The 27,947-nt window shown below is 45.6% G+C and overlaps 1 protein-coding gene across 1 annotated transcript; it reads left to right on the top strand.

Annotated features, from left to right (window-relative positions):
* On the top strand, positions 1–26,710 carry POLR1B (RNA polymerase I subunit B). The gene is made up of 15 exons (XM_063123926.1): positions 1–177; positions 2,333–2,500; positions 4,133–4,279; positions 5,309–5,441; positions 7,534–7,670; positions 10,683–10,906; positions 12,123–12,294; positions 14,297–14,468; positions 15,578–15,859; positions 16,755–16,888; positions 17,606–17,776; positions 19,128–19,284; positions 20,816–21,012; positions 23,581–23,834; positions 24,764–26,710. Exons 1-15 carry the CDS (start codon positions 1–3, stop codon positions 25,641–25,643), a joined length of 3,405 nt encoding a protein of 1,134 aa, XP_062979996.1. The 3' UTR covers positions 25,644–26,710.
* The last annotated feature ends 1,237 nt before the right edge of the window (positions 26,711–27,947 follow it).

Genomic DNA, 27,947 nt, shown 5'->3' on the forward strand with positions numbered 1-27,947 from the left:
ATGGATGCCGCGTGCAAGTGGCGGAGCTTGCCCAGCGCTCCCAGCCTCAAGCACCTCACGGCGCCGGACTACGGGCGGCCCAGGGAGAACCAGCGGGCGGCCCTGCAGGACCTGTCGCGGGCGCACATCGAGTCTTTCAACTTTGCCGTGGGCGATGGGCTGCTCCAAGCTGTGCAGGTGAGGCACAGGTAGAGGGAAAGGGGGACTTGGGGGCGAAGAGCCCGGGAGAGATCGGAGGAGGGGAGCCGGTAAAGGAGGAAAAGGCACTGAAGGCTGGTCGTCTTTTCCTTTCCTTTTTAATAAAAGTTCGTTTGTTTTTACATGATGGGGCACTTATGCCAGCTCTTTGAACAGGTCTAGTATTTTATTGAAATCGTTTTTGCTGTTTAAATTGTTCTTAAATTTTGTATATTTAAATTCTTATTTATATATCGCTCCCCATCCAGAGATTTTGGAGGAGTGAACGACAAACAGAATAAAGAATAAAAACACCATATTAAAAATACAGTTTTGTAAAAGAACAAAGTTTTGATAAAACCCCAGTACTGGTAAAAACTGCAGTCAGTAATAAAGGAAAGGAATTGGCAGCCAGTATAAAGATTTTAAAACCTACGTTATATATTCTCCATGGGATGTCCTGGCCTGTCTGCCATATTTTGTACTGAGTTTCTGAGCTTAAATAAGCAGGCAGCCCGAAGTACAGCTCATTACAGAAATCAAGCCTAAAGATTACCAGTGCACGCAGCACCATTACCAAGTCCACGTATTCCACAAATGGGCGTAGTTGGCGTATCAGCCGAAACCAATAACAGGTACTTCTCACCATCACCTCCACCTGGAGCAGGGCCAGGTCAAGAAGCAACCCCAAACTACGAACTTGCTCCTCCAGAACTGGTAAACATACCTTAGTACATGAATTAGGACGCTTCTCGACAAGCACCTCGGTCTTGCCTGGATTCAACTTCAGTTTGTTCTCCCTCATCCAGCCCATTACTGACTTCAGGCAGTCACTCAGAGGAGCCATACCTTCCATGGATGAAGATGTTACAGAGAAATATGTTGGCGAAAGTGTTCAGATTCACCAGGAAATACTGCTGTCTAAACTTGGACAATGCATGTGTTTAAGGGTGGAGTCATATGCATGGCTGTCTGGGGCATGCAGGGAGTTATAGGACTTTTTTCTGTTTAAACATTGCACCCTAAATGTTTCTAAAACACACCCTGGTCTGTGAGGAAGCAAAAAGAGAAGAGGTTATTTAAGCTGGAATGGGTTGTGGCATCCTCTGAAAGCCAAATTCCTGACTTCTGTTTTTGACAGGCAATGCATGTACACTGAAGAGCACTGCCTCTCTGCCTTTCCCTATCAATAGGGTTCTGTCAGGATCAGGCCCATTTTCCCTAGTGTGGGGGACTGGGTTTTGGAGCCTGAATCGGGCTTGGAGGCTGAAGAAGAAGGAGAAGTGCACCAGCCAAGACAGGAAACAGGGAAGGAAATTCTCCAAAGACTCTCCAGGAGTCAAGGAGGAATCTTCTGAGGAACTTATCAGACAGGACACCCAGGCTCAGACATCATCCTCCCCATCCCTGGAAACTCAGAGCATGTCTACACCATGCCTATATCCCAGGATTGTCACGGGATCATTCCTGTGCATCCAAATGACACACAGGGGATCCCGGAAGCAGGCAGAGACGATCCCTCCATTTGCCTGGGATAATCCTTAGGTGTAGAAAGGGCCATAGTCTCTGTCAGAGGAGGAGGGAATATCGGAGTTGACAGATTCCAGAGTCCGCCACAAGGTCAAGCAGGTGGAGATGGGAGGCAGTCTGCTAGGTTAGTCACTCACCAGAATTTCCAACTTGAAGACCCTCCTTGAAAGAGTGATTCAGTAAAAGCCTGAACAGTGGGAAACTGTCCATTTAGCTGATAGGCAAGCTGTCGTGATTCCAAGCCTCGGTGGAAGGGCTTTGAATCACAACAGGTCCCTGACACCACTGATCGTAGATGAGCAGCTGGGCTGATGAGTGATCTTTCCCCAACAGCCCATTGTTCAGGCTGCTTCCTCAGGGCAAGCAAGGAACAGGGTTAGGTGGAGGGGCTCTTCCTTGTCCTGGCTGTCGCTCCTTCCCCAATGGCCTCTGTAGGGTGAATGAGGGGACAGTTGTCCCTTACAGTAGCGGTGGCTTTGATGATGATCTATAATAATAATAAAAAATCCTCCAACCTATCGTTCTGACAAGCATTTTGATCCTCTGTTAAACACTGGATTTCTTAGATGCTCTGTTTCCCAGAGGTAGAGGTGTCACATGCAGGTTCCCCCTTCTTTCCTTTTAGGCTGTTCCACCCTTGGAGTTTGCGTTTAAGAATGATCGGATCACTCTGGCCATTACGGGAGCCGTCATCAGCCCTCCCATGGTACCCAAAGGCACTATTTGTAAAGAGCTGAAAGTTTATCCGGCAGAATGCCGGGGACGCAGAAGCACCTACCGTGGGAAACTTACCGTAAGTAGCTAATATAAAGCAGTAAAATGATGCTTCGCCACTTTCTACAAGCGGTGTGGAGGGGTGGGTGGGAAGTCATGTCCATTTTAGAAAACCAAGAAAATGCGGAGATCTGGTATTGTGATATTTTGGAGATGTATACACTGGTATTGTGATACTTTGGAGATGTATATATACACGCTGACAGATAAGGTGAGCAGGTAAAGCAGCACATGGATCTTGGAACTCCTTATCGCCTCTCCGCTAGCTCTGATCCCATGCCATCCATACACAGTGACCCTGTTCAGATGACACACTAAGCCACGTTGATTAAGCATTTTGAGCTAAACATTATGTTGCTTAGCGTGTCGTGTGACCCATGACTTAGTGTGTCATGTGAACCATTCCTAACCATGGTGGCTACATGACCACGGTTTAAACAGGCTCACTAGCCATTTGCTGCAAAAGGGTTCTTGGCCTAACCATGGCTTAGCGTGTTGTCTGAACAGGACCAGTGTAAGCAGTCAAGTTCATGTATGAACTTACCTGGGAGTAAGCCCCATTGAAGTCAGTGAGACTTCTTTTTGAGTAGATATGTATAATATGTTGGTTTAGATCAGGGGTAGGAAAATGGGACCTGCTGGCTGTATGTGGCTCCTACTGAATTCATGTCCCGTCCCTCCATATTTTTTTAAGGAAGCACAATGGTGCTACAGACTCCATTGTTTTTCCTAAAAAACCAAACATTCCAAGCACCCTGCGGACTGCGAGGTGGGGGATGGACCTGAGAGGTGAAAATGGCCCCTGGACCCCCTGGAGTTGCCTACCTGTTGTGGTGTAGACTGTGGATATCCAGGTTCAAGTCCTGCCTTGAATCTCACTGGGTGACCTTGGGCTAGTTACCGTGTCACTATTTTGTCATGAGGATAACATGGGAAGAAGGCATATCTGTCACCCTGATCTCCCTGGAGGATCCCCTAAGCGTGGTTATGTGCTCAGGAATGCCAAGCAGACTTGCATACACTCCTGTCCCTTCTTCCTCCTTCTTGTGAATTTCTGTCTCCATCCTCTTTTTGGCAGTAACCATGGTTAGCATTACGATAGATTCTCCATGCAAAACATGGTTAGCTCCAGCCCAGAGTTTGCCAATTCACTTCTAACCCTGGTTGCAAACTTTGGTTCTGCAGCAGCATTTAGCTCAATTTGCAGCTGTCACGAAAGGCAGGTTTCTACCTGTAATGCAAATCCTAGATAACACCGAAAAGGGAGAAGAATTGGCACTCAAGTGAAGAGGGGGAGAATGGTCTCAGTCTTTAGATTGTGGGTAGGAAAGCGAGCAGTGCTACATTTGCCCTAGGCCGCATTCTGGTCTTTCAGGAAACTTGGTGAATATGTCCCATGCATGCAGTCTAATTAGCCATCATTTATGAGGTTCCAAAGGAATCCCCCTCTCTCAAAGTCCAAAAGTTTTGATCTATTGCAGGTAAGTGTTCTTTAACACAATGGTGTGGTTTTTGCCTTTATAAGATTTTTGTAGTATAGGTATTTCTTTGGGCAGAGATCCTTACACTCTTTCAGTGATTATTTAGAGATAGATAGATATAGATATATAGTTGTCTACAATCTGTATTGTTGTTGTTTTTTCCTTTGTAGGCTGATATCAGCTGGTCAGTGAATGGCATCCCTAAGGGGATCATTAAACAGTCCCTCGGAAATATTCCAATTATGGTGAAGTCCAACCTTTGTAATCTCCATGGCCTTTCTCCCAAGGCACTGATCAGACACCATGAGGAGGAAGAGGTACATTACTGGATTTCATAGATTTGGCTTTTTGCTTCTATAGGAATCGAGAGGGCAAAGGTTGATGTCTTACTTTACTGCAAGAGTTCCACAATTGTGCCTAATACCAAAACTCCATTTTCGGCAGATAATGAAGGGCATGTGAGAACGTAGCATTGAATAGGTAAAAGTTAGTTATGTATAATTTGCATCTAGTCTAACTGTAATTAGGAGATTGTGTTCATTTTGCAGCCTCATGCTTTCCCTTCTTCTTTTCTTCTGTATGAACACTTCTCTTCTGTGAAGGTTTGAGGCATACTGAGGCAAGGTATTAAGTCAGGCCTTAGGGGCCTGGAGTGGGGGTAGTTTCATTTCTGAGAGGAGTAGTTTCATTTCTGCATTTAAGATTCATTCCCTGGTTTAAGTTTAATTTCTCTAGTTAAGCTTTATTTCTTCAAAGTGGGAACAATACCTTCTGTTTTGGGGAAGAGGATATAAAAGAGTGAGAGCCAGCCAGCTCAGAGCCAGAGAAAGACCATACCATAAGAAAGGAGCAGAAAGATGCAGCTTGAAGGAGTCTAGGTGCAGCTTAGGGTAAAACAACTTGCGTTTTTGCAACTTTTATTTTCTTTTAATGCCTTTTGTATTACTCAGTTCTATCTACTAAATGCCTTTAGTAAGTTGCTTGTTTTACTTTATTAGTAAACTGTGGTGTTAAATCTAAAGTGTCTGGAGTGTCACTCGCTCCATGTCTGCAGCCTAAACCCCACGTTACTGGGAAGGGGAAAGTAAAAAGAAGAAAGGTGGGACTCTTATGGAAGCAGAGATCCTTAAGGAGTTGCTCAAGGGGTCCCTGGTCATAGAAGGAACCCTGACGCCCTCCCTTTCACTTTCAAGCTATCCCTACCGTAATGCATCACACTTCCAGTCCCACTAAAATATACCTTTGTTTATTAATCCACCAGCGTTATAGTTGATTGAGCTACCATTTCAATCTTCCAGTCCTGCTTAATGTGAAATGCAAACTTTGATGTCTTATTCTTTTGGCAGGAAATGGGAGGCTATTTCATCATTAATGGAATAGAAAAAGTGATCAGGATGGTGATTATGCCGAGGCGCAACTTTCCCCTTGCGATGATCAAACCAAAATGGAAATCTAGAGGCCCTGGCTACACACAATATGGTAGTTTTCATTTTTGTTTAAAAAAAAAAGTTCTTGCTTTGCATTGTTTCAATACTTATTTCATCAAGTGGGGTTTAGACATTTTAAGGGTAGAGTTGGAAGGGGTCTATAAGGCCATCGAGTCCAACCCCATGCTCAATGCCGGAATCCACCTAAAAGCATCCCTGACAGATGGCTGTCCAGCTGCCTCTTGAATGCCTCTAGTGTGGGAGAGCCCACAACCTCCCTAGGTAACTGGTTCCATTGTTGTACTGCTCTAACAGTCAGGAAGTTTTTCCTGATGTCCAGCCGGAATCTGGCTTCCTGCAACTTGAGCCCGTTATTCCGTGTCCTGCACTCTGGGAGGATCGAGAGGAGATCCTGGCCCTCTTCTGTGTGACAACCTTCAAAGTATTTGAAGAGTGCTATTATGTCTCACCTCAATCTTCTCTTCTCTAGGCTAAACATGCCCAGTTCTTTCAGTCTCTCTTCATAGGGCTTTGTTTCCAGACCTCTGATTATCCTGGTTGCCCTCCTCTGAACACGCTCCAGCTTGTCTGCATCCTTCTTGAATTGTGGAGCCCAGAACTGGACGCAATACTCTAGATGAGGCCTAACCAGGGCTTGGTTACTTGCTACTGTTTAATATATCAGGCTTGGGGTTTGTGAATAGGCTCAGGCTGAGGTGGACATAAAGGGTGGTGGCAGCTTATCTTGGTAATTGTTGGTTTCTGCCTCCACTGCTGGAAACTAGGGTACCCCCCTCCCCACCCCCACCTTTTCCCTTCGCAGCTTGTATGCTGCACTTACGTGGGCCTTCCAGTTGTCTCCTATCCAGCAGATTCATCAGATCCACACACTTACCCGCATCAGTGCTACACACCAGTCATGCTTGGACATTTGCCCCTCATCCTGTTTGTCTGATGCTGTACTTTATGATCTCTTGAACAGGTGGCAAGCCTACACCAGTCTGTAGGCTGATCACGTCCATCTCATTATAGTGCCGTCTCCAAGCTGGTGTCCCCAAGATAAGATAGACTGCAACTCCCATCATCCCCAGCCACCTCTGGCTGGGGATGATGGGGTTTTGCACTCCAGCACATTTTCAGGTTCTTAATTTTGTGCAGCCATTTCATGCAGCAAGAGCGCAATCCTGTGGACCTTGGGAGAATGTCCCAGGGACCATGGAAATGCTCAGAAGACGGAAGGGGGAGTTGGAGATCCGACCTTGCCCCCCCTCCCCCTCGCAACCTGTGTGGAAAGAACTGTGGTGGCTGCCTCTGAGGTCAGAAAATTGACCTCAGGCTGGGGGAAAAGGGGGCATTCTGGTGGGCGTGAAGGGAAAGAAAGCCGGAGGGGCCAGGATCTGAGTTATCTTGAACCTCCTCCAGCCTCTCTCCTTCTGAAGCGTCCTTGCTAGATGGGCTGAAAAGCCTAACTAGCAGAAATCAGGACAGACGGAAGGGATCTTGGCGGTCATCTAGCCTAACCCTCTTCTCAATGCAGGGATCTTGCAGCTACAGCATTCCTGAGTGATGGCCATCCAGTCTCTGTTGAAATATCTTCAGTGGAGACACCATTACCTGCCAAGGCAGTATGCTCCACTGTTGAAAAACCTGTGCTGTTTGTCTGCTTCCTTGCAACTTTCGCCCATCCCTTCTTGTCCTGCCCTCTGGATCAAGAGGGAAGAGGTCTGCTCCTACTTCTGCATGACAGCTTTTCAGTTCTTTGAAGGTCACTCCCAGGTCTCCCCTTAATCTTCTCTTCTCCGGGCTAAACATACCTGCTCTTTCAACTGTTCCTCATAGGACTTTGATGTCATATCCTTCGCCATCCTGGTCTCCCTCCTCTGGACATGCTCTAGTTTGCCCCTCTTGCCCTTCTTGCAAGTGGTTCATTCCATCACTCACATATGGGTTCAAATCTTCGTAAACAGGTCCTAGGACTTTGGCAGGAACTGAATTTCTTCTGTCTTTAGTGACTGCAGTGGTCAAAGAACAGGTAGATTCTGCATGATCCCCCCGTTTCACTTACGAAACTTCCCCATGCTTGTCTTTTCGACAACAATGATGTGCAGCAATTCTAAGATTTGCTTCTTTGGGGTGGGGTTTAGGAGTTTCGATGCACTGCGTTAGAGAGGAGCACACGGCTGTCAACATGACCCTACACTACCTTGAAAATGGCACCGTGATGGTGAACTTCATCCATCAGAAAGAGCTGTTCTTCCTCCCGCTGGGATTTGTACTGAAGGTATTTCCATCGGGTTCTCTTCTTAGGGGACTTTGTCGCACTGTGTCACTTCCCGGGATACATGAGAGGAGTTGCAATAACCTTGCAGCTTATGTCCTTGCACGATTGGCACACCCACCCACTCCCTTTCAGGCTGTGGATGTGCCACAAGATGACTTAGGCCGTTTCTACACCTGCCTTTTCCCCCCGGGATCGTCCCTCTGCATCCAAATGTCACACAGGGGATCCTGGGTGTCCTGAGGAAGCGGCTTTGCAACCAGCCACTTTTTAACTTATCTACATGGGCTGTCTGCCCAGACTGGGAAGACCGCCAGGTACCAGCAAACACACCAAATGAAGAGATAACACTTAATTTGTATTTCTCACACAGTTCAAAACATAAAGAAACAGAACAGTCTTTCTGTGCTTACGCCGAAGTCAAAGCCAGTCCATAAATCAATCCAGTTGTCATAAAGGGTCACGAAAGTCCACAAAGCCAGTCCGAGTTCCAAAGGGCAGGAGAGAGTCACAGAGTCCAAGAAGTCCGTAGTCCAACCGGTATAGCAGAAACACAACAAGGCCAAGGTTTCAAGGTCCAGAGCTTTCTCAGGCAAACCAGATTAAGTCTGACAAGATCCTGGCCTGCGCACTGTTACTTAAATACCCAAGCCCAGAATCACAGCTGTTCCCTGTTTATCTGGCGTTTAGTAGCAATACGCTTGGATCTGCGTAATGCCTCCTTCTCCGCCCTTTGTTGTTTGAACGATGGCACCGGTAAGATGTTTGTTTGCTCTTCCTCTAAGGCTGAGCTGGAGGGAGCCTCTGCTGGCTGCTGCCCAGCCATGCTGGTACTGGGTCCAACCTGCGGCTCTTCATCCCCAGACTCCTCATCGTCAGATACCTCACAGTTCCTAACACTGGGAGCAGGCAGGGATGATTCCTCCATTTTCCTGGGATAACCCTTAGGTGTAGAAAGGGCTTTCATACTAGTGTGCGGGGGTGGGGGGAACCTCTTCCAGCCCAAAGGCCAAATTCAATTTTGCAGAAGCTCCCGTGGGTTGTATTCAAGTGGAAATTCTATCCAAAACCAACAGGATGGGTCCAAAAACCCCCCAAATAGCAGCATATTTTGTAGCTTAAAAGTTCTCACTGCCAGTAACGAAGCCACATCAATCTTTTAGAAAGAAGGGGGCTGCACAAATGCTGGGAAATGATGAAATGATTGGGGGTTCAGAGGAAGGGTGTGTGGCCCCCAGAGGTATAGGTTTGGCTCCTGAGCATCCAGAATGGGCATACTGGTGTAAGTCATCGCGTGGCACATCGTGTGGCACATCAGGGAGTGGGAGGGAGCACTCTTTCAACTGACGAAGACTTCCTTCCATGCTCGGTTGCCTACCTCACCACAGGTTAAAGTTGGCAAGCGTCTGTTTGCAAGCCTGTGACTATAACTTGGTTCGAGTGTAGCAATCCAACCACGGTTTAGCTGTCATGAACAGGTGCTGGCGTTCACATGCTCTCTCCTCCCCTTTGCAGCCCTCAAGTTCCCTTCTCCTGTCTTAGTTGGAGCAAACCATAGTTTACTGTGGCATCTAGGTTGGGCACAACTTGGCTTTGCAGTTCTGGTTTGGAGGCAAACCATGGTTTCACGGTTATGGGCATGGAGAACTTTGGTTTGCTTTAACGAGGGGGGGGAGATGGAGGAAGAGAAATGGAGCATGAGAAAGGACAGCAGAATGTGCAAGCCTGAAGCCTATTTGTGTTGGCCCAGCCACGTTTTAAGTCTGAATGAGGCCTATCCTGGCAATGAAGATAAGCAGTTCCTCAGTTCTTGTTATTTCAGTGCGATTTGTTATTCTGCCTCCCTTTTTTCCGCACGTAATGTGTTTGGAGACTCAAGTCTTGGTTAAAGTAACCTCTTTAATTCGCGTAAGGAAATACTGGCCGCTGAAGGGCGTCCGTTCACTAGTTCCCTGAAAAGGCTGGGAGGTGGAAGCATTGCAAAGCAAATGCACAGCGACCACATAATGAAGAGCTTTGTATACATCAGAGCTGGGAAACCTCTGGCCCATGGGCCCTTCCAATCTGGCCTGCGGTCTCTCTCTGCCCCCTGATCCTGTTGGTGTGTTTAGGGCTTGAAAAAAGCCTCCATTGGTGGCTATGGAGGCTTTTTCAAAACATATTTGGCACATGGGAGAGGAGATGGGGGGCGGGAGTCACTACTGAGGGAGGGAAAGCTAACCCTCCCCGAAAACTGCGCTCCCACACCCACTAAAAAAGAAGTGTCCTGTTTCCTCTGCCCCCGCCACCTGCACTGCAGTCAGCCTTTAGAAAAACCCCATTGGTGCCAATGGAGGCATTTTAGAAGTCTAATTGGTGCATGGATGGTTTGTGTGTATGCATGAAAGTATGGGATGGCTTTCTGCAGCTCCCAGAAGATTCCCCCCAAAAGAATGTGGCTCTCGGGTTAAAAAAATTCCATCCCCACAGTAGATGTGATTGAAAAGACAATTACTGCTTTCTATTGTACCTTAAATGGCTAACATTACACAATCACAGACCTTAAAGGTCCTGATACTTTTAGTTATACCTGTCTGCAGGGGCGACACTCTAATTCAAGAAGAAGATAGCCCCCACCCCCTGATGATAAACAAGGCCACTGTGATCAATCTTTCAAATTCCATAGCACAATATAACACACACACCCAAAAAAAACCTAGAAATATGTGCAAAGCCAATAACTCAAGCATGTGATCTCATCCACAGACTATACATCAACTCACAAAACATAGAACGATAGCCTCTTATCAAGCATCTGGAAAATGGGTACAATTTTCTAATTGGTCTTTCGATGACAGGCTTGCAAAAGAAGTACCAATTTTACAGATGGAGTACACTCGTGAAATTAATTTTCTAAAGATTTCTGGGTTTTAACCTAACCCAAATAATAGGTTAAATACTCTGAATTCTTCCCCTGCCTGTTTGACATCTCTCCCTCCAACTCATTTGTTCCGACTCTTTCTTTCTCTACTCCAGGCATTAGTTAGTTACTCAGATTTCCAGATTTTTCAGGAGTTGACTAAAGGGAAAGAAGATGATACTTTCTATAAGAACTGTGTATCTCAAATGCTGAGGCTGGTAGGAGAGGATGGCTGCATGACACAGAAACAGGTCCTGATCTTCCTAGGGCAGCGCTTCCGAGTGAAACTGAATCTTCCAGACTGGCACCCCAGCGAACAAGTTGGAGAGTTCCTGCTCAAGTATGTCTTTACACAGATGAAACTCAGCTTTTGTCTAGTTACAAGTATGCTCCTTGCAGTTTTTGATCACACTGAACTATATAGAGCCACTGTGGTGTAGTGGTAGAGTGTTGGACTAGGGCTGTGGAGATCCAGGTTCTAGTCCCCACTTGACCATGAAGCTTGTTGGGTGGCTTTAGGTCAGTCACTGACCACCAACCTAACCTACCTCACGGTATTGTTGTAAGGATAACATGGAGAGGAGGACGATCCTGTACGTCGCCTCGGTCTCCTTGGAGGAAAGGCAAGATACAAATGTAACTAATAATAATATCAGCAACAAGAGTATCATGAGCCAGCAGTGTGATGTGGCTGCAAAAATGGCTAATGCGACTTTAAGCTGTAAATCCATTTTTTCTGCAGTAGTTAAAGCTTGTCTGAGTACTGTGTCCATTTCTGGGGACCACACTAAGAAGGATATAGACAAATTGGAATGGGCTCAGAGAATGGTAGTGAAAATTGTCAAGGGTATGAGGAATGATTGGAGGAACTTAGTATGTTTAGAAGACAAGACTGAGGGAGGATATGAGAGCACTCTTCAAATACTGAAGGACTGTCACATAGAAGGGGATAAAGATTTGTTTTCCGCTGCCCCAGGGGACAGGTCTATATCTGATGGACCCAGAAGGCTAAATTTCGGGTAAATGTTAGGAGAAACTTATTTAACGGTACTGCAGTTCAGCAATGGAACCATTTATCTAGAGGAGTGGAAACTGTTACCGCTTGCATTTTGCCCTCATGGAAAAGACGATTTCTTCCAGTAAAAAGGATCTCTAACGAAGCTGACCGAAAAGTGAACAGATGCTTTCCCCCACACCTAATCCTGAGTCATTGACCCTGTTCAGATGATATGCTAAGCCACAGTGGTTAAGCGTGTCATGCCAACCATGACTTAGTGTGTTGTGTGAACCGTTCCCGACCATGGTGGTTACATTACTAGGGTTTAAACATGCTCACTAACCACTTGCTGCAAAAGGACTGGCGGCCTAACCAGGGCTTAGCCTGTCATCTGAACGGGCCCTTTGTGTTTTTTTAAACCTTAAAAAAATTACAAGGATAGGAGTGTGTTAAAATTACTGCCAAGCTGAAATTTTGGAGTGATAAAACCTGTTTGGCTAGAAAGAAGGTTAAGGAAATTCAGCCAGAGGGATGATCATGTTTGTTGCTGTTTCCACAGGCAGTGCATCTGCATCCATCTGAAAACCAAAGTGGAGAAGTTCTATTTGCTTTGTCTCATGACCCGGAAGCTCTTTACTATAGCCAAAGAAGGCTGCATGGAGGAGAATCCCGACAGCTTGATGAATCAAGAGGTGCTCACCTCCGGCCAACTTTACCTCATGTTTTTAAAGGTACTCCTTTGAGGGCTGTTCATAGTTAATCCTGGTGCTTGTTGTTCTGTTGTCTGTATAACTGTCAGAAATGATGCCACCAGGGCCAGACTTTGGAGCCAAAGTCCGGTGGGAGGGGGGCATATGACCACCCAGGAAGTGATTGGTGATGAGGGCAGCAGAAGCAAACTCCATTCTATGCTTGCAGTCATGGTAGTGCTATGATTTCAGTGAGTTTAAAATCCCAAACTACACGTAAGTATGTTTTTATTTTATTTTTACTCAGGGTTGGCAATTGCTTTTTTCTGCCATTATAACATATGAGGAACGGCAGTTGGCGATAGAGAGAAGAGAAATGCTAGTTGTGTGCTTCGCAGCTGAAGTAATACAGAGGGGCTGTTCACACAACACGCTAACCCACACTCAGTGGTTGAGTATAGTTTGTTTTGAACCATGGGTCATTTGTTGAAGCATGCGTTAGCGTGTTGTGTGAACGCAGCCAGGGTGCCTTGTTAACCATGCAGTGTGGATTATTTTCTTTAACAAGCCACCTTCAGTACCCATGGTTTGTTGTTGGGTTGTTCAGGGTGGTTAACAAGCCGCCCCAGCTGCATTAACCCACCCTGAAGAAAGCATGCTGTGTTCAGACAACACACTAACCCACGTTTCAGCAAACAACCCATAGTTCAAAACAAACCACACTCAGCCACTGAATGTGGGTTAGTGTGTTGCATGAACAGCTTCATACAGTCTTCTAACCACCCCCTCAAAGACCATCAAGTCCAGGGTCCAAAATTCCCTAGCTACACCGCTGACTGCTACTCCGTTCTTGATCTCATTGTTTCATCAAGCACCTTGCGGTTCTCACGGAGTTGAGTGGAATGTGGAAGGGCTGAAAGTTTTCCTAGATTAAATGACCACGCCAGATTAATTCACAACCAGACCTGTGGCCTCTTACACTAGGACAGCCATGCTGGGCCAGGGGTGCAGAACCTCTTTCAGTCCAAAAGCCGAATTCCATCTTTAAGAAGATTTGAGGGCGGGCATTCCAGCGGTGGGTGGGGCCGAAGCCAGAAGGGGCGGGGCCAAAAATGGTAGCATACTTTCACTTCGAACTCTGATGGTGATCAGTAACTAAGCCTTAGGATAGGCATTTCAACTATTTAGAATGGAGGAAAAACGCCACAAAACTGGGTCTGGGGGTAGGGATGAAGCACCTTGGAGAGCTCGTTTAGAGTTCTGAATGAAACCCGGACCAGATTCAGCGACCCACTGACATTGGAGCCACCAGCCTCCACTGCTCTGTGTATTTAGCGAGTTCATTGAAATTGCTGGTGTTTATTTTTGTGTCACCCATTTGGCAATAGCATAAAAATTCCATTGCATAGGAACGGTTCAATTGTGAGGTGTTGGGAGGCATTTTGAGGCAGGCCCAGTGAAGATCGCTATCTCCCTCCATCCTTGGGTTGGTGCCGGAGCGTTCCCTGCCCCATACCGATGTGTAACATGGCCCAGTGTCAGGTTATAGAACTCCTTTGTCCTTGAAGCCTTTTGTCCTGTTTTCATCCTGCCAAAAACAAAAAAGAGGAACCCTCACTGTGAGATAATGAAAAGAAAGGGAAAGGATCCACCAACACCCCTGAAGTTGAGTGTTTATGTTCTGGTGAACTCTTAACTTTTGTAAATTGAAAACGTGTATTACTGACGAAGTTGGAAACGGTGCATACAATCCAGAGTCATCGTTTAATATTACATTTATACATTTTTCCTTGTTTGTATTCTTTCATGTTTATGACATGTTTTTGTCGTCGTTAACCACCAGTAGCTATGCTATATGTTTATTAAATGTTTGCTAAATGTCTATTGACACTTATTATGTGATTGCTGCTGGTTTGGATAAATCGCATTGAGGATTTTGGTATGTGCACAACACACTGGGCTCCCTAGATAATAGTGCACTCAACTTCAGGAGTGTTGGTGGATCCTTTCCCTTTCTTTTCACTGTTTTCATCCTGCATCACAGGAGAAGATGGAAATGTGGCTACAGTCTGTTAAATTCGCCTTCGACAAGAAAGCCCAGAAGTCGCATCTAACGATTAATTCAGAAAGCATGATGAAGGTCCTCAGCATGGGAACGGATCTTACCAGAGTGTTTGAATATCTCCTTGCTACTGGTAACCTGCGCTCTAAATCAGGTAAGAGTGTTGGGCCAATGGTGCAATTCTGTGTGTATTACATTAAGCCCCATGGAGTTCAGTGGGCCTTGCTTTCCGGTAAATCGGTGTAAGGATGCTGTGCGCCCAAGAGGCTTCTGAATTGACTGTTTAGTCAGTGAGTAAGACCAGATGTGCTTTAAAAGTCCAGAATTGTCTGAACAGGAACTTTTAGAGGAGAATTAGTTCCCACTTTTTCATAATGTCTTCTGGGTCTCCCCTGACCTTTCTGCAAGTGATGCCCTTGTTCATCAGAGGCATATTGTATTCGTTAAGTCCTCTTCTCGGGTCCCCCAAAGGATGATTGTTGCAAAATTGCAAAACCAGAAACAATGCTAAAAGTTTGGCTGGTCTTGTATAGACATTTTTGGGCATATCACAAGCACGGCCTGTCTTTTTGTGTCCCAGAAAACATCCACGGTATAATTGTAGTGTGTAGGATTTGGGTTCTAGGAAATCTCACCTTTTCATTTCAGGAAGCAAAACTTTCTAGTCCTTATGGTTGTGCAGATATGCCTGAAAATCTGAAAATGTGTGATGTTGCATGTTCAAAACTCAAAAGCCAAAGCAGAATATAGCATGTGGCTTTCTGTGCCCACTGAGAATGCACCATCCTCATTGGCCTGTTTTTGGAGCTTTTTTCCCCTGTTGATGTCTTTTTTGTGTCAATGGGCACATTTGAAATTTTGGGAGGGTGTCAGGGGCGCTCTCACAAAATGCCTGCCATGTCGGGGCTTTCCCATTCATAAAACGGCTGCTATAGTATGTGCTATGGTGGGCATGGCCAGTCACAAAACACTCGTTCTCTAGAAGGCAAACTTCATGCGTCAACAAACCCTTGAATCTTGATCCCTGTGTTTTACCTCCTCCAATTTATATCTGAAATTCTAAGAAACTCTTACCAATTTTATGCCAGGAAATTCAAATTCAGCTAAATATTTGGTAAATGTTATACCTGCTACTTTTGGATAAATAAAAATACATTGCGGTCGGGGGAAGCCCTGCTACTGGTGGCAAGGAACTGTTAGAAAATAAGTTTTAGAAGATCAGATTTGATTATTATTTCCCCCCCTCTCCCTTCCGTTGCGAAGGTCTGGGCATGCTGCAGGGATCTGGCCTGTGTGTGATAGCAGACAAGCTGAACTTCATTCGCTACCTCTCGCACTTCCGCTGCGTGCACAGAGGGGCTGACTTTCTCAAGATGAGGACCACAACGGTGCGCAAGCTGCTGCCCGAGTCCTGGGGCTTCCTTTGCCCCGTCCACACGCCAGATGGCGAGCCCTGTGGCCTGATGAACCACATGACGGCCCCGTGTGAAATCGTGACAAAGTCTTCGCCCACGGCCTCCCTGCCCTCCTTGCTTTGCTCTTTAGGTAAGTGTGAATCGATCTGAATTAGAACCATTAGAGCAGTGGTCTCATGGCAGCCTTGCTACACCGCCGGTAGGAGATGAAACGTCTTGAAAATCTCCTAAGCGCTGGAGAGACCCAAGAACTTTGACATGTTCCCCTACAAGACTTTTCTCTTCTCCCAGGCATTTAGCAATAAGTAATTAGCCTGGGTTTGTTTTTGTATGTTTTTGTGGTTTTAAATTGTATGTTTTTGTTATTTTAAATTTTTGTATATTGTTTTTAAGTGTTTTTATCCTATGTAAACCACCCATAGAGCCTCGGCTAGGGGGAAGTATACAAATGATGATGATGATGATGATGATGATGATGATAATAATAATAATAATAATAATAATAATAATAATAATAATAATAATAATACAGCCTTCCCCAACCTGGTGTCCTCCAGATGTTTTGGATGTTGTTGTTATTATTATTTATTTCATTTCTATACAGCCTCTTGCTGAAGCTCTCTGGGCAGTTTACAATAGATTAAGGCAATAAAACGTTAAAATTGATATACAACATAGCCTACTAAATGCCTGGGGAAAGAGAAAAGTCTTGACCTGACGCCAAAAAGATGACAATGTTGGTTCAAGGTGGGCCTCATTGGGGAGATCATTCCACATAATTGGGGGGCCACCACTGAGAAGGCCCTCTCCCTTGTTGCTGTCGTCCGAGTTTCCCTCAGAGTAGGCATCTGGTGGAGGACATAAGATGTTGAGCATAGCCGATCTTCAGTCACCACAAAGCCCTTCTACGCATCTTGCGCGGTCATTTGGTAAACATTAAGTCTAGGCTGAGTTCGCTTCCTCAACCGTCCTTCAAGTTGTTGTTGTTGGTCATGCATTAACCATGGGCTTGCATCGTTCCGTAGGTGTCGCTCCAGCTGACGGTGTGCCCAGCCAACCCTATGCTGAATGTTACCCAGTGACATTAGATGGCTCTCTGGTGGGCTGGATAGAGAAGGATCAGGCTCCTGGCCTTGTGGAGACGCTCAGGCACTTCAAGGTTAGCTTTCTAGGATGAAACGCAATCTAAATCACTACTCCAGGGGTGGAGAGTCTCTGGCCCTCCTGTGGTCCCCCAATCCAGCCTGATGAGGTCCCCTATATGCCCCGCCCCTTTCTCCTGGCCCTGCCCCTTTCCTGACAATCACTAGTGTTTGGTGGCTTCCGAAACTTTTGTGAAGGTTCCCCCCCACCCCCGCGCCCCATTCTAAAAGGTTGAACCACCTCTCCTAATCCTTAGCTCTTGGCAGTAAGAGCTTCAAGCTAAAATATGCAGGTGTTTGGGGCCCATGACTGGAATACAGACCCTGAAAGAATCTCTGAAATTGAATTTGCCCCTTGGGCTGAAAGGGGTTCAGTCCCCCTGCTCTAATCCATACATCTGATAATTTCATGTACAATTTTGATGATCACGTGGCCTGCAGCCCTGTTTGTCCTATAGAAAAAAGAAGTCTCACCTTTTGCATCTTTTCCAGCTTCAAAATTTGCAACACTTCATTCATTGTCTTATCCCCCGCCTTCCATTTAATTTCTGACTCCCTTTGGCCCCTGTTACCTGTACGATGTTTTTAAAATGAAGGTTTGCTCTGTTTAAATGTTTTACTTTGCCTCTTCATAAAATGTGGTAGATCAGTCTTTTGTACGCTTTTGCAGCTCTCTCTTTTGTTGAAGGATACAAAAATAAATCAGCTCTTTTTATTTGGATCTCTGCTCATAGGCAATGCAAGAAAAGAAAGTCCCAGTTTGGACAGAGGTGGTCCTGATCCCTATGACAGGCAAACCCAGCCTCTACCCAGGGCTCTACATTTTCACTACCCCTTGTAGGATGATGCGTCCCGTACGAAACCTGGTGCTGGGGAAAGAAGAATGGATTGGCACAATGGAACAGGTAACTGACCATGTACAGAGTGATGGCTGACCTTAGGAATCCTTTTAGTGTATTTGAACAATGCTACCCTCAACTGGGTAGTTGAAACCTCTTTTGCCATCGTTACTGTGCAGTGTTTTAATAAATTAGTACTGGTTTATGTGGAATTGTTTAGCTTGGAAAAAAGCTAAACAACCCAGTCGAAGGTTAAGATATTTGACTGTTATTTTAATATTGTATTAATTTTATATGTTTTAATCAGTTTTAAGGATTTTATGGTATTTGTAGCTAATGTTCCCCACCTTGATCCAAAGGGAGAGGCGGGTAAGAAATAAAATATTTTTATTATTTTAATTTTGAATTATGTATTATGGTCGCAGACCAGCAAAATCAATATAAAACATGCAAAGGATAGATAAGAAATGACATAAAAACAAAATACAGCTTTCGTAGAATCATAGAATAGCAGAGTTGGAAGGGGCCTACAAGGCCATCGAGTCCAACCCCCTGCTCAATGCAGGAATCCACCCTAAAGCATCCCTGACAGATGCTTGTCCAGCTGCCTCTTGAATGCCTCTGTGAAGTTCCTTCTCTCAGGAGGATTGCAATGTTATTTTTTCTAATTTGCATTGAGCTCATATGAAACTTAGGCCTTAGCTAGACCTAAGGTTTATCCCAGGATTGTCCCGGGGTCATCCCTGTTCATGTAAATGACACACAGGATATCCTGGGAGCAGGCAGGGACAACCCCGGGACAACCCCAGGATAAACCTTAGGTGTAGCTAAGGCCTTAGAGTCCCTTTCAGTAATATGGGAGGACACATCCCTTAAACAAATTAATACCAGTTGTGGGGTTACATCCAGAAAAGGCTGTTAATAATGGAAAGATTAGCTTCTTTCTGCATTCCTCGTACATGTTACAATGCAAAAGGACAAGTTCAACAGATTCTATTTTTCCAGTGCCCCAGGGACATATCTATTCATTAACCATGATTTTACTAAATTGTCCTTCTAGTAGTGCTAATGGCAACACATTAAAGCAATATGGATGATGATGATGATGATGATGATGATGGGGAATACTGGTTTCAGCAGAAGACGAATTGCTGTTGCCGTGATCCTTAAAATGTGGTGTAGGTAGCACTGAAGGCTGTGGCGATGGCCTCTTTGATTTTGCACTTTTAAGACTTATTTCTCGGCCATACAGTATTAAAAGATCACTGGTTGGTTGCACCAGAGAGCTTTTCAAAAACTCAGCTTGTAGTAATACTCCTGGTGACTGCCAATAGGAGCTGGAAGTTGCTCAGTTGGTTTGGTTTTTCTGTTTTCCAAGAAGAGCTTTTGAAAGTGATGAAACCTGGACTTTCCTTAGGTCTTCATGAACATCGCTGTGTCCGAGGATGAAATCGAACCTGGGCTGACCACGCACCAGGAGCTCTTTCCCCATGGCATGTTAAGCGTGGTGGCAAGTTTCATTCCCTTCTCGGATCACAACCAGAGTCCCAGGAACATGTACCAGTGTCAGATGGGTAAGTGTCTTGTCTGCTGATACTGAACTCATTCTGCCAATGTAGGTCTTTCATGTCAGGGGTGGTCAAATTCAATTTACCAAAAGCTCTCGGCCAGGGAGCGGGGCGGAGGAGATGCGTTCCAATGGAGGGCAAGGCCAAAGTCAAAGTGAATGGGACCAAAAATACAAATAATAGCTTAAAGTTTTTACTGCCGGTAATTAAGCCCTAGAAGAGGCATTTCAGCTTTTTAGGATGGGGGGAAACTGTACCATCTTATTGATTGTGCCCTTGGTGATTTAATGGTTTAAATTTTTTAGCTGTGTATATTGTTTTATATTGGTTGTATGATTTTATCTGTACGCTGCCCTGAGATCCTTGTGATATAGGGTGGGATATAAATGCAAGGAGGCAGGGGATGATGGTCGGAGTGCTGATTCCCCCTTCCGAGGTCGGAGCACTGATCCAGACCTTGGAAGGGGCGGGTCTGAACAATCCTATGGCCCCTGGGACATACGCCCAGGACCATAGGGTTGCTCTCTGAAAATGGGAAGTTTGTGCGATTTGACACAGACCCAGTTCACCCAAGAGGAATTCAGATGAGCTCCCTCATGCACAGAGCAACCCCAATTAATCCCCCACACAGAAGTATTTTAAACAAAAAGAAAATTTAATTTTTATTTATGTATGTATGTATGTATTTATTTATTTATTTATTTATTGCATTTTTATACTGGCCAATAGCCAAAGCTCTCTGGGCAGTTTACAAAAATTTAAACCATAAAAACCATTCAAAATATAAAACCAACAGCATAAAATCGTAATATAAAATGCAAGATAAAAACACAGCCAGGATAAAATCAAGCAGCAATGCAGAAATTAGTACTGATTTAAAACAGCAAAGTTAAAATTAAGTTGCTAGACTGAGAACATGCTGAGAAAATAAAAAGGTCTTCACCTGGTGTCTAAAAGAGTATAGTGTAGGTGCCAGACGAACCTCTTTAGGGAGCTCATTCCACAGCCGGGGTGCCACAGCAGAGAAGGCCCTCCTCCTGGTAGCCACCTGCCTCACTTCCTTTGGCAGTGGCTCACGGAGAAGGACCCCTGGGAATGACCTTAAGGGGGTACATATGGGAGGAGGCCTTCCGTCAGATAGCCTGGCCCCAAGCCGTTTAGGGCTTGGAATGTTAATAACAGCACTTTGAATTGGGCCCGGACCTGGACTGGCAGCCAGTGAAGTTGGAAAAGGACTGGCGTGATGTGGTCTCGTTGGCCCCTGTTAGTAAACATGCTTTAAAACTTGGGCACCTTAAGAAACAGCCTTAACCAGATCAGACTATTTCTCCATCTAGCCCAATTTTGTCTCTTTGGACTAGCAGCTGTTGTCCGGGGTCTCAGGCAAGGAATCTTTTTCCCTGCTACCTGATCTTTTTACCTGGAGATGCCACTGAGTGGTGGTCCTTCCACCATGAAAAACGCAAAAGATCGTGAACGTATTTCATCTTATTGAATGATTCCGATTTGTTTCAGCTTCTTTTTTTCCTTCCCCCAGGTAAGCAAACGATGGGATTTCCTCTTCTAACCTTTCCATACCGGTCAGATGACAAACTCTACCGGCTCCAGACTCCTCAAAGCCCGTTGGTCCGGCCATCCATGTATGATCATTACGGCATAGACTCTTACCCGATTGGTACAAATGCAGTCGTCGCTGTGATCTCCTATAGTGGCTATGACATGGAAGATGCGATGGTAAGGCCTCCAAACGCAAAACTTGAACGTCATTCCCCCCCCTTCCTTGTCTAGCAAACCCAGGTTGAAAATGAGGTGCGCTTATTAAAGTGGAACTTGATTCTCCTAGTAATGGATTTAATCCAGTGGAGGCTGGGGGCTCTGATGTCAGTGGGGCAGTGAATCAGCTCCAGCTTTCGGTCAGAACCAGTTAGACCTCTAAAGGAGCTAGCCAAAGTACTTGGATAACTTCTTTAGGGTTCTGACTGAGAGCTTCATCCCATGTACCTGCTTCCCTCGGATTATCCCCGTAGCGCTAAGCTTTCGCGGTTGTTGTTTTTGCTACCGGGCGGCAGCGATCCTTTGCATACCAGGAAGTGAGTTTAAGAGGGAATGTAAAAAATCATTAAAAAATCAATGGATGTCCCAATTTAATTCAAATTTAGTATGCTTAAAGCTCTCCCTAATATCTATTACTGTGCCAATTTCGTTGTCTTTATCTTTAAAGCTTACGCAGATGTAAGCATTTCTTTAAAATCCTGCTCCTGCGCCCCAGCGGCGGCTCAGAAGATACGCTCAAAATGTAGGGGCTAAATACGGTGAATCTTTTGTCTTTATTGCACAATTAAGGCAGGATGTGTGGGACTACTACACAATTGAAGCAGATTATAAGGTGGAAAACTTCTGAGTCCTTTGCATGCAATTCGCAGTGATTGCACAGTATAATGCTGGTGTGATAAAGCTCTGAATCCCAGAGCGGATTCACTGCCCCACCAGTCTCCACTGCTCTTGTAGTGGGTGGTACTGTTTTGGCTACGTAAGCAACAGCACTCATTCCTAAACGTCAGAGATGGAGGGAACAATATTCTACACAGTGCTGTGCTATACTTTACTTAATAAAGGCTATAGGTAAAACAGGAAACAATTTGGGTAGTGACCGATCTCAAAAACAAATGTCTTTGGTAGTGTGTTCTCTGGTATGCCGGATGAAAAGTGTTACAATGGTTTAAAACGGGGCATATCATGCAAATGGTAGGCAGTTCTCTCTTATATTCATCTCACACATTCTTCACTTACCATCTGCATCTAAAACATTTAAATATAAATATCGCCAAGTTTTGACAGGTGCAAGACAAAAGTGTCGTACGCTCTTTAATGTTCTGACTAGTTCTGAATGCAACCCAGAGTGGGTTCATTGCCTCACCAATATCAGAGACACCAGCCTCCACTTATTTAATTGGCCAGTGAACAAAATCTAGTTAAACTTGCTTGGCCTTCTTGGTGGCTGCTCCCAGGCTCTGGAACTGAGAGAGGCCTGGTAAGCTCCTTCCCTGTTCTCCTCCCGCCAACAGGCAAAGGTATTTTTACTCAAGCAGGCCTTTGGTGGGTAAGCTGGTCTGCTGCTGCTGGGGCTTTTCAATTGGCTGGTGCTGCTTATCCCTCTGCTGTGTTTTTAGTCTGTTTTTATGCTCTGTTTTAATTAAGAATTTGTTTTCGTTCTGTTTTTATTGTTAGCCATCTTGAGTGCCATTCCTTGGTAGAAAGGTGGGATATGAATTTAAATTAAATTAATGAATAAAGGCTACTAGTTTCACACCAACAAGCAGAAGTGTGAAAGGACACCCTTCATAGAAATGGGCAAGTTTTTGTGGACCACCCAGAGAGCTTCTGCTATTGGGTGGTATAGAAATGCAATAAATAAATACGTGTTTCCCAAGGAGAGAGGCCCATAAATTAGGCTCCACCTTTGAAAAACGGCTGTATCTGGTCACAGGTAGCCTAAGTCAGCCTTCCCCAACCCAGGTGTTTTGAATTGCAACTCCCAGCATTCCTGACCATTGGCTGTGCTAGCTGGAGCTGATGGGAATTGGAGTCCAAGACATCTGGAGGACACTAGGCTTGGAAAGACTGCCTGAAGGAATCTCTGACAAAGGCCATACATGGCTTTAAAGTAGGCCTGTGCAATCCTCGGATTCGGAAATCCAGGGCCTTGGCGGCCATTTTATGGCTGGCTCTCAGGGGAAGCAGGCGGCTGTGGGGCACTCGCGGAACATGCTGTGACCCCTCCATGGACTGGCGCATCCTGGATTGCAATGGCGACCGTGCTGGTAAGTGCAGCCCTCCCAGGCAGTGCATGCTGGGAGTTGTAGGCTCTTCCGCCATTAAGGACTCCTAGGGCTGTGCTTTAAAATAATGGTTCCTTCATAAAGTGGTGGATCTGTCATAAAGTGGCAGCCGAGGCCTTGAATTTCTGAATCTGAGACCACGGCTTGCACAGCCCTACTTTAAAGGTCAAAACCAGCAGCTTTTGTTTGGCCTGACATTTTAAGCACTCTCTCACCTGGGTTATCTAAAGATCTGCCTATTGCCATATGGCCCCACCCCAGATGTTTGGGTCATCTTTTGAATTTCCAGTCAGCAAGTTCAGATAGCTGGAAATCTTAGGGTTTGTTCTGACGGGGGAAGTTCAAAAGTGATCGTTGCCATGTTTCCCATCAGCTTTGATACGAGATAACTTGACCCATACAAGCATTGTTGATTTCTAATTCTTCACGTGACCCTGCTGGGTATGTGGCTGTGTCTCTTTAGATCTTGAACAAGTCTTCCTGGGAGAGAGGCTTTGGACATGGGAGCATCTACAAGACAGAACGTATCGACCTTGCGGAAAGAATCAAGCAAGGCCAGGACAATCTGGTGTTTGGGATTGGTCGCGATAGCTTGGCAACGTTGTCGAATTTGGATGCTGACGGCCTGCCCCATATCGGAGCCAAACTTCAGTATGGAGACCCTTACTATAGCTATCTGAATCTCAGCACCGGGGAAAGCTTTGTGATTTACCACAAGTAAGTTCAGGTTGTTACTTACAAGTTTCCAATAAGAATCCTGAAAACTGTTTTTTTGTAAACTGCCTAATGCAGCCTCCCCAAAGCTAGTGCCTTCCAGATGTGTTGGACTACAACTCCCAGCATGCCCCAGCCAGCAGAGGAAGTTAAATCCAGCATAACAGCTCTGTTTGCAGTGAACCTTACCTTCCTTGTAAAAAAGGCAGAATGTGGCAGGGGACAAATGGTTTATGAGACTGTGTGTATATATCTATCTATATAAAATGCTAAGGCAATGTGTGGCACGCGGGAGGTTCCAAGCTATGAGAAGAACTTTGTACACTGAAGGTTCCGAGCTCTGACATGCTAGAAGTTCCAAGCTATGAGAAGAACTTTGTACGCTGGAGGTTCTGAGCTATGAGCTACAAGAATTTTGTGTTGCGAGCTATGAGAAGAACTTCATGTTGCTAAACATGATATATAAACACAATATTTGTTCACAGCGATAAGGTCTAGAAACTTGCATTATTTAATTTTTTTAAATACTGAGGTCTTGTCCTGTGCTATTTCTTTCCTCCTGCAAAATCATGGCATCTACAAAGCAGTGGAGTCTGGTGGCTCCAATGTCAGTGGGGCAGTAAATCTGCTCCAGATTACAGTCAGAACTCTAATGGTGCTATTCAAGGTGCTTCCCCACCTTGGGTATCTCCTTTAAAGTTTTGACTGGTTCTGACTGAAACCTGGAGCAGAAGGCAGAGCCCCACTGATATCGGAGCCACCAGCCTCCACTGATGCAAAGTCCTGATCTTTGCCCCAACTAGAACAATGGGGTGGGGGGAACAAGCCTGGCCCCCTAACTGAAAGCAGTGATAGTTATTAACTGTTGTGATCAGGAAATGGTCTTTTGGGTGTTTGTTCCTAGTCATGATCCAGGCCCACTTTTTCTCCAGGAATAAAGAAATCTGTGTTGTGGACAACATCAAAGTCTGCAGTAATGACACCGGAAGTGGCTATTTCAGGTGTGTGTGCATCACCCTGAGAATCCCCCGGAACCCGACGATCGGGGACAAATTCGCCAGCCGTCACGGACAGAAAGGCATCTTGAGCCGGCTGTGGCCCACGGAGGACATGCCGTTCACCGAAAGCGGAATGGTGCCGGACATCCTCTTCAACCCTCACGGCTTCCCTTCCCGGATGACCATCGGCATGTTGATCGAAAGCATGGCGGGGAAGTCAGCAGCCACGCACGGGCTGTGCCACGACGCCACCCCCTTCACCTTTTCCGAGGAGAACGCCGCCGTGGAGTACTTCGGCAAGCTGCTGAAAGCTGCCGGCTACAATCACTACGGGACGGAGCGCATGTACAGCGGCGTTTCGGGAGTGGAGCTCGAGGCGGACATTTTCATTGGCGTGGTGTACTACCAGCGCCTCAGGCACATGGTCTCCGACAAGTTCCAGGTGAGGACGACGGGGGCCAGAGACAAAGTCACCAACCAGCCCATAGGAGGGAGGAACGTCCAGGGCGGCATCCGCTTTGGCGAGATGGAACGGGACGCTTTGCTGGCTCACGGGACGTCCTTCCTGCTGCACGACCGCCTCTTCAACTGTTCCGACCGCTCGGTGGCCCACGTGTGCGTCCAGTGCGGCAGTCTGCTCTCGCCTCTGCTGAAACCTCCCCCCACGTGGTCCACCACTCGCCTCCGGCAGCACATCTGTGCCGTTTGTGACCGGAGCGACACCATCGAAACCATCGCCGTCCCGTACGTCTTCCGCTGTTTCGTGGCGGAATTGGCTGCCATTAACGTAAAAGTCAAACTGGACGTGAACTAGGTCTGAATCACTTTTTTCTCCGCTTATGCTGGGGTTTTTCAACTGTGGTGACTGATCCTGACCACGGAGGCCCCAGAGAGGCTTAAAGATGGACGTTAAGAAGACAATCCGAAGTCTTTGCAAAAGAAAAGAGACACCTGCCTTTCTACCTCGTGTACTGTTCCACTATTAAAACAGTTGCTTGTGTTGCTTAATCAGAAAACGAGTCTTCTGCAAGTCTTCAGGCAGTCCTGAAAGGTGATGTCGGTAGAAATGTTTTAACAGAAACATTTCTCTATCGGACTACTTGATTGAAGCCGCTGCCTTGAACAGGAGGAATCTTAGCATAGATAAAAGCAAGCGTTCTGCTGTGGTTTTCCAACATGATGAATGACAAAAGAGCAGGCTCTCATGGTGCTGTCTCCTTGCATCCTGATAGGAGAAGGCCACACTAGTTAAATCACCTTGATCTCCCCACAAATCCCCTCTTCTCCCCTGCCCCCAGAACTGTTCTGGAAGGTTCCCCAGGCCTTTGCAGCAGATCTAGGAATTGCAGGGAGGGAGGGGAAATCCATTTTGTCAGTGGTTTCCATTTTGCTGGTGGATGGCCAGTGTTAAATATAACCCACCGTCTGCCCCATTACTATTTTTTTCAAGTCAGTTTAACACCAGTTGTGCCATTCCAGAGCTGCATACTAATGTGCAATAATTGTAGATCCACCTCGCTACCATCACCAAAGAGTGGCTCCTTATTTTCTTCCGAGTAGGTTTCTGTGGAAGGACTAAATGTGGAGTGGGGTGGGGTTAGGCAAAGTCTGGTTTGTTTGTTTTTCATCCATTGTCACCTCTCTGAGATTGCTTGCACCAAGTGTGTGGAACTTGAATGTTGACTTCTGGTTGGTATTAATTCCATCCGTTAAATGACTATTTTGGTTTTTGGTTTTGTTTTGCTGCTTGTTAAAATGTTAAAACGTTGATGAAATGCTGCCATTTTTGGGCTGTGAATTGATAGAGAAAGCTTTGTTTGCGTTCTGTGAAACAAGTGACGTCTTTAAAATAAAATAAAATCTAAAGTTAACACTTATGCAAGAACTGCCCTTAGATTTTATTTTCGATTGATATTTTAGTGTTGTTAGGGTTTACAGCAAAATAAATAAACTTGCAAGTTAATTAACCTGATTTGGGGCCTAAATTATCTATAGACCTTTAGGAATATTAATTCCATTTCACAGTAGGTGCCGAGTGTGTGCTGTACACAAGACGCAGCAGGCAATAACCAATAGGTCCAAAGAATACTTTATTGGCAAGCAAGTGTCCAGTACCTTTTGGACCTGACAGTTCCAGAGGAGGGAATTAAAATGGAAACCACCTCCCCAGTTCAGTTTTAACCTCTTCCAAATTCTGCCATAATAGGAAGTAGAATGTTGGTCTCTGTATGCTTCCGTTACAAAAGAACATAATCTGCTTTTGGCCTTGAGAATAGAGTAAAATTAAGGTATAGAATCATAGAATAGTTGAGTTGGAAGCGACCTATAAGGCCGTGGAGTCCAACCCCTGCTCAATGCAGGAATCCACCTTAAAGCATGCTTGACAGATGGCTGTCCAGCTGCATCTTGAATGCCTCTAGAGTGGGAGGAGCCCACAACCTCTCTAGGTCATTGGTTCTATTGTACTGCTCTAACAGGAAGTTTTTCTTGATGTCCAGATAGAATCTGGCTTCCTGTAACTTGAGCCCATTATTCCGTGTCCTGTACTCTAGGAGGATTGAAAAGAGATCCTGGCCCTCCTCTGTGTGACAACCTTTCAAGTATTTGAAGTGTGCTATCATGTCTCCCCTCAGTCTTCTCTTCTACAGGCTAACCATGACCAGTTCTTTTCAGACCCCTGATCATCCTCATTGCCCTCCAGCTTGTGCCCAGAACTGGACTCAGTACTTCAGATGAGGCTTAACCAGTGCTAAATAGAGAGAACCAGCACCTCGTGCGATTTGGTAGCTTGGTGAACAGATGGAGGGGGGAAACAGTTCTCTGGGGGAAAAGAAAACTAGCAAACTGAAGGCTCCTTTCTGCCATTCCAGGCTTTTCACCCACATTATCTCTCTCTTTTGACCATTTGTCCCTTCCTCTATCTTGTAAGAATAAAAGAGGATGCATGTCTGACTGCGGACAGATGTGTGGACAGAAGTATCATGCTGGGCTCTCCTTCCTTGGGTGAATGTGCACCGTACAGCCATTCATTTCTTTTATATGCTTATGGACTTCGCCACAATCCCAACCTACGTTTCTCCCTGTTTTTCTTCTTAAAACAAGCTGTATCAGACTTGCT

Source organism: Elgaria multicarinata, chromosome 4 (genome assembly GCF_023053635.1).
Source record: "Elgaria multicarinata webbii isolate HBS135686 ecotype San Diego chromosome 4, rElgMul1.1.pri, whole genome shotgun sequence".
Taxonomy (NCBI): Eukaryota; Metazoa; Chordata; class Lepidosauria; order Squamata; family Anguidae; genus Elgaria; species Elgaria multicarinata.